The 17068-nt window shown below is 30.6% G+C and overlaps 2 protein-coding genes and 1 long non-coding RNA gene across 4 annotated transcripts in view; 2 read left to right on the forward strand and 1 right to left on the reverse strand.

Annotated features, from left to right (window-relative positions):
- Positions 1–17068, forward strand: part of LOC129915456 (dynein axonemal heavy chain 7) — a 119538-nt gene that overhangs the window by 90213 nt on the left and 12257 nt on the right. The window lies entirely within an intron of this gene.
- Positions 1–17068, reverse strand: part of LOC129915738 (uncharacterized) — a 279418-nt gene that overhangs the window by 79132 nt on the left and 183218 nt on the right. The gene's annotated exons all lie outside the window — the stretch shown is intronic.
- LOC129915591 (kelch-like protein 1) lies at positions 5092–12564 on the forward strand. 2 transcript variants are annotated; one of them, XM_055995215.1, is made up of 3 exons: positions 5092–5298; positions 7349–7516; positions 10722–12564. In XM_055995215.1, the coding sequence occupies exon 3, from the start codon at positions 11024–11026 to the stop codon at positions 12557–12559; it is 1536 nt and encodes a 511-aa protein (XP_055851190.1). In that variant the 5' UTR covers positions 5092–5298; positions 7349–7516; positions 10722–11023; the 3' UTR covers positions 12560–12564. The 2 variants fall into 2 exon arrangements, with proteins under 2 accessions (XP_055851190.1, XP_055851182.1); XM_055995207.1 differs by lacking the exon at positions 5092–5298 and having other exon boundaries at positions 7192–7516.

Genomic DNA, 17068 nt, shown 5'->3' on the forward strand with positions numbered 1-17068 from the left:
CCGCAGATTGGGGTAAAAAATGCCTAAAATTACTAGGCTACTATGCGGACAGTGGACGATGTTTCTATAACACAAAATAAATTTGCCAAAGACCAACTTTGGCATAAAATGTAGTAGAGAACATGGTAAATTTCTTATTTTTAGGTTTCTTAAGGGTTACTTTTACGACAAGGAGCACCATCTTGAAAGGCACATACATATATCAGTGAAACAAACCTTAAATGACCTGATTCTTAACGTTGAAATGGTGTGAGTAACTGGGGCTTTTCCATGCAGTTTTTCTGCATTTCTTTAATTTGTTAAAAACTTAAATTATAAAGTAGTTTTGAAAAGATCGACCTTTGTCCAATTTTGTTCTTAATTTAAGGATATTTTTTCTTATTAATTCTTCCTAGAGTTATTTTTGTGTAATAGATACCCATTTTCTAATACATTGAATAAATGGAATCATCAAATCTTATCAAAACTTTTGCCTAACCCAAAACATTTAAGATTGCTTTTCTCGAATATACATAGATTATTCTTGAATGTAAGTTTTTCTTTTTCTTAAGTTGAGAAAAATCTCGACTTGAGCAACGACTATGAATTCGGCTCTAAGTAATGTATTTAAATACTTTACGAGTATTTAGTGAATAAGTAAAATATGAGCAAAAATCATACAAAAATATGCCTATAAGCTCTCATGTAATTACCTTTTACTTAATTTGGCATTAAAATGCAACCTAAACAACAAAAAGAGTGAAATTGCTAAATCGTTTACAATTACCCGCTTGAAACCTATTCAATTTCTATTAAACAAACGTATTAGACGCTTTCACAACTCAAACTATAATGGGTTATGTCATCATAAGTCACTTTTCCTTTTTGATATTTTTTTAAATCCAGTAGACTCTGACCGTAGTACGACTTATTTGAATTTAAAACAACAATATTTAAAAAATGCTTCGGGTAAAGTGGCTTATGTCCGTTAAGTCGTTGTTCCAAATGATAAAGTTCTTATGTTCACATAGTTCAAACAAACTCAAAGATTTTATTTTGGCAAAAGGGCTTATGTCAGTAAAATTAAAAACTAAAAAGGGAAAACCGGCTTAAGTACAATTAAAATTTTACTTAACATAAAATTTTGCTTTGGAAAAGTGGCCTAAGTATACTTAATATTTTCTTCCTAATCAAAAAAAGCGAAATTTAATTTTAGTAAAACGGCTTATGTAGACAAAAGCCATAGCAAAATAAACCGAACAAAATAGCCTGTACTTAGGGCACTTTACCAAATGCAAATTTATAAATATGCTCGAATTAAGCCGTTTTAACAATACTGAAATGCGACTTCTAGATGGAATAAAAATAATTTTTTGTTTTGTTGAACTATTGAAAAAATCATTTTTGGCTTAAGTCGACTTAAGCCCTTTAACCTTATGCACAGAGATCAACTGGAACTGGTAGCCGCCGGAAATGGATTAATTGTTTTAATTTATAAAATGTTATTTGAAAAAATTATAAATTTAAAAATAACAAATTTTCTTCGTGTTTCGTCTCGGAAAATGGTGAATAATTGTTAAAAAAATAGTGGTGTGCGTGGTTTTTCGGTTTTTGTGCGTTTTTCGTCTGTAATTAAAGAAATAAGAATTTCGGTAGCTGACATTGGTCGCCAAATTGTCATATTTTGACAATTTGGCAACCAATAACAGTTCGGAAGATATTACCTTTTTATGTGTACTGTGAGTCTTACTGATTTGTAAAAAGCTCTCCCATAAGGCCTGTACTGCTAATTTTTATCGGACAGAGTGTGTATTCCATAGATACAAAAGTTAAAAAAAGGAGTAAAACGGCACTATTTTCAAAGTGGAAGCAGCGCAGCGGCCAAAAGTACAAGTATTGCGTGTATGCAGGGGCGTACACTCCCTTCGGGCAAGCGGCGCGGCGCCCCGGGGTCCCCGACCGACCCAGGGCCCCCACTCGAGACAATACAGAGAAGGAAACTGTTAGCATGAAATGAGTTACGAAGTAAATTAAAATGTATTTGAATCACTTCGGATACAAGGGAGACAAATTATGACATTCAGTGTAATGTATAATGCATTGGTACACACAATATATATTAATTTAATAAAAAGGTTACCCCAGGGGCCCCGAAAAAACAAATTGTTTTTTAAAAGAAAAATTATAATTTTATCATAGGGCCCCAATAAATATTACTTGAAAAATCTTTGCAACCACAAATAATACATAAGGGGCCCCAAAAAAGCAAAAAACAACTTCAGGGCAGGGGCCCCCAAAGCCTTTACAAATACAAAAAATTGTTTTTTAAATTAAATTACATTTGTTGATAGATTACTGAATATTACTTTAGAAGCCCCAAAAAATATATTCTATGAAGGGTCCCAAAAAATAATTTTTCAGGAACCCCTTTAGTTGAGAGGCAATCAAATATTAATTTGGGGGGCCCCAAAATCTATTACTAAGGAGCCCAAAAATATTCATCAAATTTTCTGATGGCATGACAAATATTATTTGAGGATCCTCAAAAGCTATTACTTCAGTGGTTCAAAACAATCAAATGGAAAATTAAATATCAATTCAGGGGCCCCAACATAAATACATCCGGGCCCAAAATAAAAACATTACGTTATTGGTGGCTCTGAATATTACTTCAGAACAGAGGCACCAATACCTATTAATTCTTGGCTCAAAAAAAAATTATATTATATTTTAGGAGCCTCTAAGCACTTAATTTTGAGGCCCCAAAAATAATTTTTCAGGAGCCCCAAAAGAAATAAACTATGTTTGATGATGGAAAATCAAATGTGTACCTACATATTACTTCAGAATAGAGGCCCCAAAAACTATCAATTCTAAGCTAAAAAAAAATTTATAGAAATTTTAAGTATAGCAAAGTGCATTACGAACATATTAAAACATTAAAATAAACTTCAAAAAAAATTTATGGCGTATACGCACTTTGTTTTTTATATCTATGGGGCCCCAAAATTTAGTCTTGCCCCGGGGCCCCGGCGACTCAACGTACGCCACTGCGTGTATGTATGTAGAACTTTCGCTTAATGTCAATTCTGGTCTGGAGAATATCTAAACAAACATTTGTTGTTATTGTTTTCAATGCGCCAAAAATTTTCTAGTGACCGCTATTTTCACTTATTCGCTAGCATCGCGGTGCGAATCGTCGAACCATCAAACTCGCAGGGCTATACTCTGTCCAACAAAAATTGTCAGTACAGGCCTTATTTGAAACCTTTTTTCAAATCAGTGGGACCAAACGATTTTACAAAAGAACACAATATGCCCCTGAAATACATAAGAAAACTTCAGACGGATCATGCCATTGTTGTTGTAATTTCTCTATCAAGCGACGTAGGTGCATCCTCCCATGACCTATCTGCCACACGATCGTTGACATGACACACTGAAACTCAATCTACAAGGGTGTGTGTGTGTATTAAAAATATTCACAATACATAAGAGCTACCATTGTGGTAAACTTCCTTCATAAAATACTCCTTTTTTCTATTGTTTGTGAAAGAATTAATGCTTTTTTAAAGATTTTAAAACGAAAAAAATACGCAAGTGCTGTCGTGTGATTGGTGGCTTTCTGTTTTTCATTTTTGGGAAAACAATTAATGTTAAAGCCTAGCACGCAGATCGGGAAAAAAAATTTTATCTCTACAATTTTAATCTCTACAAAACATTTTTTAATCCTGCACAAAATTTTGAAGTTGGAGAAATTAAATAGGGTAAACTGCCCAATCATTGGCACTCTAAGCGAATTTCGCACCAACTTTAGTTCGCAGTCTTTTCCGTATAGAATAAAACTATTTATTAATGCTTTTTTTTGTAATTATCAATATCTCGTTTGCTAAGAATATGCCAAAAAAGGCGGGAAGAGTGAATTTTTAAACAAAAAATAAAAATAGTACCTGTAAATGGTTTTTAAACTCAAGGTGCCAATCACATGGGGAGCGGCAACAATAAGGCAGTTTACCCTAAGTAATTTCTATTTATAGTTTTTTTCTTCTTTCAAATTAAATTAATTATTTTTATTTTTTATTTGATTTTGAGTTGTATTTGCTTCGTCTTCACTCTCCAAGTATTTTATTAAATAGTCCACCTTAATTTTGTTTGCATTTTTTTTCAAATTTTGTTATTTTTTTTTTCCTTGTCACAATTTTTGCCGCAAGAATAATGCTTCGAACATTATTTGTCCGCGCAAAATTAAGTGGAGACTTTTGAACTGCGTACTGCTTGGAAAAATATTCAAGACAAAATTTGACCAGAGAAAAAATTTGTATGAGAAATAAAATTTTTCCCGATCTGCGTACTAGGCTTTAATGCATCGATATATTATTTCGGGGACCAATTTGTCAAGATCTAATTTATGTACGTAATACAAAATACAAAGTTCAAAGTATTTTTAAATACTAAGCAGTAGATAAATGTTCCCAAAAGAACGCAGCTATTTGAGCTTTCCATTGTAACGTATATGAAACTTTTGCATGTTTTTTGGTGTTTGAAATAGATTTTAAGTGCCGTAACAGTTTTTAGATCGATTTGAACACTTAGAAATAATTTTATATTATCCCTTCTATGTAATGAAACGTCCACAAGTCGCAATTTAACAAATATAGTTACCATTAAGTGCACCACGTTTAAGCGTTTATTTTTACTTAAAACTTGATGAAAAGTTTGGGTAGGTGAATATCGATTTAGGAGTTAAGTTCACAAACACTTGTTAACTCATGATAAAGAGTTTTCTGCCTTTAAAGAAGTTTTTCATTTCAATCAATCCCATTTATTACTCTTTTTCCTAATTATAAAAAGTTACAATTTTTCATTGATATGACTCTACTTTTCTTTAATTATGCTAGAAAATATAAACTTTCAACTAAACTGTGGTTTAATATTTTGCAAAATCCAGCTTACATTTATGTATCACCCTGTATATTTTAACTTCGCATTGATGGTGACGAGGATTCCCTACCAACCACCAGATGTCGGTAGTGATAATAGAGAGATCTATCGAACAGCTTGTTACTTGAACTTGTAACTTGAACTTGTCAGTTTTAATCAGAACCTCCTATACGTAGATCGGAAACTTTCGTACGTTTTTTTATTTCTTTTTTTGTATTTTTTTTTTTTGTATACGTGAATAAATCTGAAATACAATTATGACGTCAGAATTTTCCCATCTCCTTCTGGGTATCTCTGGTTTTGAGTGTACCTACTTAAATTATTCTGCAATGAGTGTGCTTTGTTGAGTGGGGACACATCAATAAAAGAAAAGAAAATGTCAGATTAAATTCTTATCACAAAAGTGTATCGCTATAAAAACTAAGCAAATTTATATATGTATTATTAATGTAGCCAGACCAATACTAAGTCGGCAAAAATTAATTAAAATAAGTTCATATAATATGCATTATTTCTAATAACATATTGAAAAGTGTATAAAAAAAAAAAAAAAACTATGTAAATTTACTACCTACTACTTAAATTATTTTCTTTTAAATAAGTTCGGGTGTTTTCATAAACGTCGGAAATCTGTGTTAATACAATATTGTCTTTCTACTTTGTTGCATTAATGACCAGACAAATTCTCCAGGCCTGCATAAGTACAATTTTCAGCAGTCACTGAGTTCATAAACGTCAGAAAAAAAAAAATAAAAATAAAAAATGACCCCAGAATGAGTTTTGTTTAATAAGCAAAAACATATTTCCTATTTCAGTTAACGAAAATATTGTTTTTAATAACACGGAAAATTTAAAAACCGTGTCACATTGGGGTGGGGCAAACAAAAATGCATATTTTCTTCTACTTTTAATAGTGGAATAAAAAAAAAAAACGAGTGGTTTTCATTTGAAACAAACATGGAAAAAAATATTATTAATTAGAGTGTTCCAATTTTTTTTTTTTGCTTTTTAAAACATTAATGAGTTAGTGAACAGAAAGTTTGTTAAGTTCGTTTTTTGCTATAGTACCTAATATTTAATTCATATCAGTTTAGTTAAATCGATTTTGGTTGAATTCCAAGAAAAAATGTCAAATATATCTACCTACTATTTTTCTGAGCCCCCTAATGCGAAAATACCTACCCAATGTTACATTTTATTTCATAACCCATGTTTTACAAACTTTCTGTGCAGTGAAAATTAATTTTTTTTTTTTTCAATAATTAAAAAAAAATTTAACCACCCTAATGGAATTTTTTTCTTCTTCGATAATTTGATCAAAATGATAATATCCACGTTGAATTTTTTCGAATTCCACAAGCAATTGTAGAAGATAACATTTTTTAGAGCCACCCTAATACGAAAAAATCAATTTTAACCCATTGTATAAAAAAAAAACACAGCTTAGAAATTGTCTGTGTCATTAAAACCTTAATTTTTTGAAAAACGAAAAAGAAACATTTTTTGCACCACCCTAATTAATATGTTTGCTTGTCAACTTTTTTTTTTACAATATTTACATTTAATAACAATAAAAACATCGAATCAAGAGCCAAATACACTTCTTCGTGAGTTCTGCAGCCATAAAATTTTGGCTGCGCAATCTGCCCGACGCAGCAGTACTGCGATGGACAAAGTTAGTCCGCAGGCCTAACACAAAAATGCAAAATGACCGAGAAAGCTAAATATTGGATATGTTGTAGGGGATGCTTAAAAAAGCTTAACTTGAAGTTTTCGACCAAGATTTCCTTTGAGCTTTTTCCGCGATAACTTTTTTGACAATAACTCGGCTATCCTTCGAGATACGAAAATTTTACACGGAGCTTTTACCATGTTCTACAATTCATGCATACACATTTTTTACGTATCATGAACCGTTTTCGAGATATCGATCAAAAAAGTCAAAATTTTGGACATACGATTTGTTTTTTGACATTATCTATTTTTTGGTGATGAATATCCAAAAAAATATTAAAATCAAATTTGTAGACCCTGTTCAGACCTACGATTTCGTATTTTTATTTTTTTTTTTTTGACAAAAATTACGACCTCCAGCCGGCCGCAAAGTCTTTTAGTCCGCACCCACCGTCAAGCAAGTCGCTCGTTCGGTTGTGAAGAAAACAATGCAATCATTATGTCGTAATTTTTGTCAAAAAAAAATAAATAAATAAATAAAAATACGAAATTGTAGGTCTCAACAGGGTCTACAAATTTGATTTTAATATTTTTTTTGGATATTCCTCACCAAAATTAAATAGTGTCAAAAAACAAATAGCATGTCCTAAATTTTTGACTTTTTTGATCGATATCTCGAAAACGGTTCATGATACGCAAAAAATTAAGTTAAAAAAAAAACTTTTAATTTAACAAACCAAACTATTTAAAAAAGGAACTGTAAATACTTGTTGTTGCTAAAAAATCCCCAACACACCACGTTACTATAATTTCAAAGATCACCTCCAACTTATTTCAGGTATCTACTTTAAATCCTCCCTTATCGTTTAAATTCTTCTTTCCGCGCACTGTACTCCACTCAAAAAGACACCACAACTCAGTTGTAAGTAAATTTTGAGATTATTGTCTTGAACACTACTCCAGTCAAAGCGTCGGAAAATAGGGCCTAACCTTGCGCGCAGATGCATTGTCAACTTGTATTTCATGGATCGATGGGGATACCTATATTTAAAAAACTTTGACCGAGTTTCTCACCACTGCTTATCATTCTTTTTAGCGGAGTTATGGCCGAGCAATTGATAAATGAAAGCAAGTAAAACCGGTGCAATAACACCCAAAAATATCCAAAAAAAAAGAAAAAGATATTAATTATTCGTTACAACATTTTCTACCGATTAAGTGCAGGGTCGGACTGGCCATATAACTGACTTGGCGATTGCCACCCGGGCTCTCAGCTATCCGATAGTTACAAAATAATAATACATAAGGCTAGGCGCACACATGCGATTTCAGTCGCGCGATTATTTAGTCGCAAAAATGAATCACATGGATTTCAATGCCGGTGAACACACATGCGATTTTTTAGTCGCAAGTGTGTGCACGGTAATTTTATGTTGCGACTGCGATTTTTTAGTAGCAACGACTGAAAATCGCATGTGTGCGCCTAGCCTAAAGAACATGTAAAAAACAAGTACAAATACAAATTTCAAACAAAGAAAAGGGGCCCGTTTAACAAATGCAGGTCCTTACTCTAACTTTTTGAAAGTTATATTTATAATTATATAAGAAGTTTAAAGGTTTGGGGTCCGAGGGGTGTACAAATGGACATACCCTTGTAACGGAGTAGTGCCCCCACGTGTATATGCCATAGCCCCACGCTACATTGTATTTAGGGAAGAAACGGGATGTAAGAAATAAACAACGAAACGAAACAGATACCTATATGATGTGCACTCAGTTTCCTTATTTTCTCCTAAGATATCTATCTTAAAGACTTGAATCAACAGAAACAGGATATAAATTAAAGGGTTTTTCGCGTACCGTACTTGTCCTCGGGTATTGCTTGTACCTAGCATTATTGGACCCCTGTACAAATTAAATGGGTTTTTTAAATTTCAAATACAAACTTAAACTATTTTTATTCCAAAATCGCAGGCGATCTTTTGTGAGCTTTTCCACACAGGGGCCCCAAAATAAGTTAAAGGTTTTTTTTTCACCAATTAAATTCATAAAGAAAATGAGAGTGAATGTTTCCAGTTTCAAAAAAAAAAAAAAACTCTGAATTTCTGAATGAATGCAAACAATCCGAACTAAAATTCAGAACTTTCGGAAATAAAAAAAAAGTTTTTAAAAGGAAAGAACAAGTCTCATAAACCTTTTTTTTTAAATTAATACAAGATTATTTTAATTAATTCTTTTGTCTATTACTCCAAAACTCACGGACCCTTAGTATTAGACTTGAATCTAGCAAAACTCGACTTTAGTAAAAAAAAAAAATAATATGTAGTAATAAAACATACATCTAACTTCTAAACTTAGAATCGAAAAAGAAACAGTTCACCTATAACTAAGTCGATTTTAAAATCATAACGTAATTTAAATTTGGAATTGAGATGTACAGTACCTTGCCATATTATTAGGCCCAAGCGAAAAAAAAATACAATTTTTTGCTTCATGTTGCTGAATTTTTAAAGTTTTTGTCGAAATATCCTGAATTTTTTATTGTCTCATTTACTTACTCTTATCATATAGATACGGATTGACTTAAAAAAATTTAAAGAATTCAAAAATTTTGATAAAAAATAACGTGCAAAAGGGAATAAGCTCCAAAAGAGGTTTTCTATGGAATTCATGACCGGAATATTTCCAGACGGGTCCAATACTTAAATTTTTGTATCGAGGAATAACGTGACATTCTAAACTTTATGACAAAAGCCCCATTTTGCATAAATAGTGAAGCTCTGATCGTCTGGTTATTACGTAAGATTCTTAGATTTTTGGTAGTTTATTCTTTCGTAGACGACCAGACGAGCAGACCTTCACAGTATGTTATTCCAACTTTTTTTAAGTCAATCCGTATCTACATGATAAGTGTAAGTAAATGAGACAAAAAAAATTAAAGATATTTCGACAAAAACTTTAAAAACTGAGCAACATGAAAATTTGTAGTTTTTTTGCTTGCCTAATAATATGGCAAGGTACTGTGTATTATGTATATTTTATTTTTTGTTAAGATAAAGTTATCGCTAAATTCGGGTCTATAACTGAGGGATATTGTCTATTTGCAGTTGCAAGTTCAAAAATTTGAAAATTATTATACAGGAAGTTATTCCGCTTTTTAATAAAATTTTCAAATCTATGAAGAATTTTCAACTTTTAAAAATTAAAAATAAATAAATTTCATACATTTTCTTAGAAGGAAAAATAAAGACAACAAAGGCCCTCAACTAAAGACTTCCACCGGTCGGTGCCCCAGCAGCTTAACCTACTCCTCTTGGGGCTCTGTTCCCATACTCTATTTATAAAGTTTTAAGATGTAATTTTTAAAATTAGAGACCTCAAAAGAAAGATGTTTTGGAAAAATATATGCAAAAATTAGGTTAAGAAGCACCAAAAATCTTTATAAAAGTATACTTTCCTTTTCCGAGCCAAACGAAAATAAAAATTTTTTTGGTATCTATTGTAGGTAGCTTTTTTTTTAGTTCCTTGGATCTGTGGCGCGGCGGGCTCCTTTTATCATTTTGCCACCCAGGCCCCTATGCCCCAGTTCGACCCTGCACATTCTTTTTGGTTTTGGTTAAGCAAATACAAAAAAAAATAATATTAAGTCAAACTGTTTTCTTGTATAACAAACTCATGCCTTATTATTTTGCAAACGCTGCAAGTAATACAATTATTGTAAGTAAATATTATTGTAGTCCTCTAAATTGAATCGTTTATTTTCAAAACATTATAAGTCCATTTCTTCAAAAAAAGTTTCTTGGTCTTTACTTTAAATGCAAATATTTTCGTTATATTTCATACGTGTAATTAATTTTAAAAAAATAAACGATTCAATTCTACGACATACTGGAGTTAAGATATATTCGCTTAGAAGTAAAATATCCCAAAAAAATGCCTTTTTTTCGAATAACTCCGCTAAAAAGTATGATAAAGAGTGGAAGAAATTCGGTTTGAGGCTTTTAAATATAGGTATCCGAATCAATGAAATACAAATTGACAATGCCTCTGCTAGCACACTTTGACACTTTGAATGGAGTATACAAAGATCTTATTAATTATTTTGTTTTGTTTTTTTTTCTTGATAGTTTTGTGATGTCACTACCGAATTCTACTCTATCGCCACTTAACGGCAAAATAATTTTCAAAAACGATCAACATGCTACAAAAATTTGCGAAAAACTAATAAAATTCTACCAAGAAAACGAATTTTTTGACACTACTTTAATAATTGGCAACAATCGTGTCAAAATTCAAGCTCACAAAATTCTTTTCATCTTTAAGTGATTATTTTTTGGAAATATTTCGTCAAAGTCCATCAGAAATTATTTCAAAAACTATTGAAATCAAAGAAATTGATTATACATCTTTCAAACTAATTCTCGACTACATGTATTCGAGTTCGATTGAAGTTAATTCTGAAAATATTGACTCACTTTTTGAAACTGCAATTTTTCTTAAAATTAAAAATCTAGAAAAAGGATTTTGTGACTATTTTGAGAAAAATATTAATACAAATTTTGAAAAATATCTCAATATTAAAAATTGCTTACGTTGGTTAAAATTAACCATGGAACGTCGTGGAACTGATTTTCAAGACAATATTTTGAACTTTGTCTATACAAATTTTAAAGAAGTTATCCAAGGAACTGAGTTTTTACTACTTAATGAAAATGTACTCAAAGATTTACTATTCAATAAAAACACTCAAACCAACTTGGAAGAATTAGTGTTTCAAAGTTTAATGAATTGGATTGAATATGACAAAGTTAATCGACAACATTTGGAATCGGAATTACTGTCAATGGTTCGGTATAAACTACTTTCATCACAGTTTATCATTAAAAATATAAAATTGGTTGATACAAAAGTTGATGAAAATTATCAAAAAGTTCTTCGTTGGCTTCGATATCATTTGTCGTTGGAAGAATCTAGGAAAAATGAAGACCAAAAATTAACTTTAACAGTTGAACCGAAAAGGAAGATCAATTCAAATGAAGATGCTAATCCTGTCGTCACGAAGAGAAGTGACAAGACAGTCAATAAAATTGGTACTGTATACTTGAACAGTAAAATGGAAATTGAGCTTAAAAGCTTTGATGAAAAATTGAACAGTTGGATTATCGAAAAAAAGTCAGAACCAGTTCCTTCTTTAAAAAATTTAAAACAACATTCTATGATTTTAATTGATGAAAAACTATACATATTTGGTGGCATGATCTATAATAATAATAATTATAATTCAACAAAAAGCTTTCGATGCATTGACTTGAAAACTTTACAATGGACTGATTTACCCTCTAGGGGAGCTGGCAGATGTGACAGTCAATTGGCAAATATAAAAGGAAATATATGTGTCTTCGGTGGCTTTAAACTATCTGATCAAACACTGTTTGACCATTCGGTGCTTATTTTTAATATTTCAACACAGGAATGGAATTGCCTACGACCACTGTACGAACCGGAGGAACATAACCGAATAACGGTTCATAATGGTATTTTATACATTTTCGACTTAAAATTTGGTTCATTACAATGTTATGATATTTCTACCAATAAATGGACTTTAAAAGAACTACCAATTGATCATAATATATTCGATTTCTGGTTAACTACTGGAGAAACATTTTTATACGGAATATTTCAGGAAAAAGATAGTATTGGCCATTGTATGGGAGGTGTTACTATTAAACGTTTTGATTTTTCCAAAAAATCATGGCTAAAAGTTGCTAGAATACCAAAAATAAATGTGAATTCTTCATCGCCAATGGTAACAGTTATTGGTAATAAAATCTTGTTTACTTCATATTTCAAAGAGTATAAAAGTGTTGAGTATAATCTTGATAAGGACGAATCCACTTTTTATAATTTAGGGAATTCTCACTACGATTCTGTGAATTATTGTATTTTCCCGTATACAAATTAGAATTGTTAAAAGCAGTTTTTTTTGAAAAATTTATATGATTTTTTATTTAATTTTGAATCGAATGATTAAAAATTATGTCAAATTCGAAATTTTAATTTTTGAAATTTTTTGAAAATAAAAATGTGTAGAAAAAAACATAAAAAATGTCGAAATGTCTTTTATTATTTTTTCATATAGCGGGTAAAGGATACCAAGATAAGACTTATTTCAAGTGGCACACTTTCTTTCAATCATAATATACTCAGCACCGTTTGCGTAATTCCTAATTTATTTCCGTTTTCATCGCGACAGCCTACAATTTCGGACTGTTTTCATAAACGTCGGAAATTTGCCTTAGTACAATCGTCTTTCTGCTTTGTTGTATTAATGAACACATCAATTCTGCAGAATGTTTGCAGACCTGCGTAAGTACAATTTTCAGCATACATTCATAAACGTCAACAAAAAAAAAAAAAAAAAAAAAAAATTACCACATAATAAAGGTTGAGCAACAAAATATTTCCTTCTTAAGCTCTTCAAAAACATTAGGTAGATTAAAAAGAAAGAAAAAATCATAGTAGGATGAAACCCATTGGAAAAGGAGGTGAATCTGATAAAAATTAAAGGAAAAATAAATCACGAGCGAGTCGAGTTCGGGAGGTGGGTTGAGTGTTTAATGGTAAAAAATGGTATATCTCGATTTTTTCACATAACCTCAAAATGTATGTGAAAAATTCAAAAAACAGAATTTTTGGTTTTTATTTTTATCTTTTTCAAAAAAATGTTTTTTTTTTTCTACGAAATTTGGTGAAAACCTACATTATTTTGTACCAAAAACCTACATTATTATGTCCCAAATACACAGTAATTTATTTGATTAAAAATATTTTTTTTAATCTTATTTTGACTTAATATAAAAAAAAACACCATAATTTAATAAGGTTAATAATGAAAAAAGCTTAAATTCGAAAATTTTTTGTACCTATCATTATTTTCAATTTTGGCTTATTTATTAAAATTAACACTTTAATTACTCAAAAACCGTAACATTTATCAATGTAACATAAAATCTTACGGTTTTTGAGTAATTAAAGTGTAAATTTTAATAAATAGGCCGAATTTAAGCTTTTTGCATTTTCCGAGAACATTTACTATGGTATACTAATGTAAATTTTTGTTTACAGCATCAGAAAGAAGAGATTTCAACGAACATACATAAAACCCACCGATTTTTTGAAGAGAGCTGATGTTTTGACCATAAACAAAAAATACCAAGACTGGAAACTTTCGTACGTCTTTCCCCCCAAAACCCTGTTGTGTACAGTGTTGTCTGTGAATATATGTGAAAGCCGACACGTTGGTAAATGACGTTAACACGCACACATTTATAGATTCACGACATTCAACACACATCGGACACGAACACAACGATAAGTTCACGACATTCACCACACCTCGCAGCTTGTAGGCAAACGTCAGTTGACCGCCGAGTTTCCAGTCTTGGTATTTTTTGTTTATGATTTTGACACGTGAATTTTCTATTGAAAATAAGGTTGTTTTTTTTATATTAAGTCAAAATAAGTTTAAAAAATAAATAGTTTAAATCAAATAAATTACAGTGTATTTGGGACATAATAAGGTAAGTTTTTACCAAATTTCGTAGAAAATTTTTTGTTTTTGAAAAAGATAAAAATAAAAAACCAAAAACTCGGTTTTTTGAATTTGTCATACAACTTTTTTCCACAGGACTTGTAGTTTTGCCGGAAATCGAGATATACAATTTTTTACCGTTAAAAACTCAACCGCTCCACCTTCCGAACTCGGCTCGCCCGTAATTTATTTTTCCTTTCATTTTTATCATATTCACCTCTTTTCTAATAGGTTTCATCCTACTATCATTTTTTTTGGTTTCAAAAATTATCGACTTAGGGTGGCGCAAAAAAAAAATACTTTCTTTCAGTTTTAATAGTGGAATGAAAAAACCGCGTCGTTGGCATTTGAAACAAATTACACGGTGTTACAAAAATGAGGTTTTAAAATATACGCGGGCGGAGACCTATCAGGTTTTGTAGAGCTAGTCGTACTGAATACGAAACGGTATTTGAAAATCCTCTAACACCCCCAAAATCTGGAGTTACGGGCAAAAAACGGTTTTTTGGACCTTCACCCATTGAAAAAATTCTAGCTTCTACAATTTTTTACCCATTTTCAATTTTTTTACAGTTTCTGATAGAAGATAAATATACCTTTTCAACAATGTATAAAACATGTAACTCGGTTAAACTACTTAGAATTTATAAGCTGTCAAAGTTCAAAAATTCCATTTTTTTCGTCATTTGCCCAACTTCGGCATCAATTTAAAGTATATGTTTTCAAAACAACATGCTATTTAAAAAATATATTCTAAGACTATATCTATTTCTCAATCAATAGAGGTATTTATTATGAAAATCACTTCAAAATTGGCTTAGAAAAAAAAATTTTTCGATTTCAACCCAGATACAGAAATTCGAACTTTTAGGTATAGAACAAAAATGTTGTTTCGGCACGTGTAGTAGGATAACTTGGGCGAAAGGATTTGATAAGGGTTTTTTGTAGAGGACCTCAACACAAACATTTTTTTTTCTTTAGGAGGGGGTCTATCTCCCCCCGTTTAGGTGGGAGGGGCATTTTTCTAAAAAAAATTATCAAAATAAAAAAAAATTATTAAAAAACAACGGCAACACTTACAGTAATAAATGATACCATTTCCAAAAGGCAAAATTGTGCATTTGATTCTAATTTTTAAATCAATATAATATTACCAATAGTTTTTGAAATAATCGATATCAAAGTTAAAAATAGGGGAAAAAAAATTTTTAAAACTCATTTTATACCATTTTTGTCCAGACTGTGAATTTTAGTAAAAAAATTACTCACACAGAAAACTGCCTCAATTGATTCCTTATCGAACCGTGAAAACTATATGTTTCTATGTCTTCTAGTTTTTGGGAAAATTGAAAAATTATTTTATCAGATTTTTCTTTTTTCAAAATATTTTTTGTTTTTATTTGTTTTTATTTTTCAATTTTCTCAAAAACTAGAAGACATAGAAACATATAGTTTTCACTGTTCGATAAGAAATTAATTGAGTCAGTTTTCTGTCTAAGTAATTTATTTACTAAATTTCACAGTCTGGACAAAAATGGTATAAAATGAGTTTTAAAAAATTGAAAATGGGTATAAAATTGTAGAAGCTAGAATTTTTTCAATGGGTGAAGGTCCAAAAAACCGTTTTTTGCCCGTAACTCCAGATTTTGGGGGTGTTAGGGGATTTTCAAATACCGTTTCGTATTCAGTGCGACTAGCTCTACAAAACCTGATAGGTCTCCGCCCGCGTATATTTTGAGTGTTACACCGTGTTATCTACAGAAAAAAATATTTTTAAATAAGGTGCTCAAAGAAGTTTTTTTTTTTTTTGGGTTAAAAAAAATGAGTGCGTTTTTTTATTATAGTAATATTAAATTCATATCAAATTAATTAAATCGATTTTTGTGGAATTCCAAGAATAAATGTAAAATGTACTATTTTTCTGAGCCCCCTAATGCGAAAATACCATGTAATAAACTTTCTCTTTTGTGACAATCAATTTTTTTCCACCCTAGTTGCAAATTTTCATTTTTTCTTCGATAATTTGGTCAAAATAATATCCACGTTGATTTTTTTTTGGAATTTCACAATTCAATTTAAACTCATTATCTAAAAAAAAACACCATTTCGAAATTTTCGACTTACATTAGCTCAAAAAATTAAGGGAACAAAAAAATCGTGATTTTTTTAGGCTGTATCTCGGTAAAAAATGATCGCATCACGACAAAGGATTAAATGTTAAAATATTTTCTTTCTAACGGTAAAATAGCTAAATCGTTGGAACTGTTCAAAAACCAAAATTTTCCAATTTTTTTTTTGGTTTTTACTTTTCTCTTAAGAAAGTGGGAAATTTTTTCTGATAAAATGATTATTATTTTTAGAAAGGCTATTTACTTCGCTTTAAGATTTATTTTGTTTCAAACTTCTACAATTTTTTTTGACTAAAATATCAGTCATCAAACCAAAAACCATACTTTTAACTTTGACTATCAATATCTCAACAACGGATCATTGTACAAAATATTCCAGGACACATTTAAAAACTTCATTTAATTCTCTACAAAGGAATTAAATTTGCTTTGATAAACAAAATGTTTTCTTATTTTTGAGATTAATTTAGAAAAGCTATCAAAATAGGCCTTTTTACGTTTTTTTTTAGAAAATGTACCGCTATTTAATTTCTATGGGTGATAAGATGAAACTGAGGCTTAATTATTGAAGTTTAAAATATTTGAAATTAATTTGCAAAGTTACAGATTTATCCATCGAACAGTTTTTCTGTTGTGAGCGTTTGAACTTTTGTGATGAAATAAAGCACAAAATTTCTGCGGGTCTAAATGACTTAGGGGGAAGTGGTCACCCTTCGTACACGGTCACCCTTCGTACAGTGAGCTTAAAACA

This window comes from Episyrphus balteatus, chromosome 1, assembly GCF_945859705.1.
Source record: "Episyrphus balteatus chromosome 1, idEpiBalt1.1, whole genome shotgun sequence".
Classification (NCBI taxonomy): Eukaryota; Metazoa; Arthropoda; class Insecta; order Diptera; family Syrphidae; genus Episyrphus; species Episyrphus balteatus.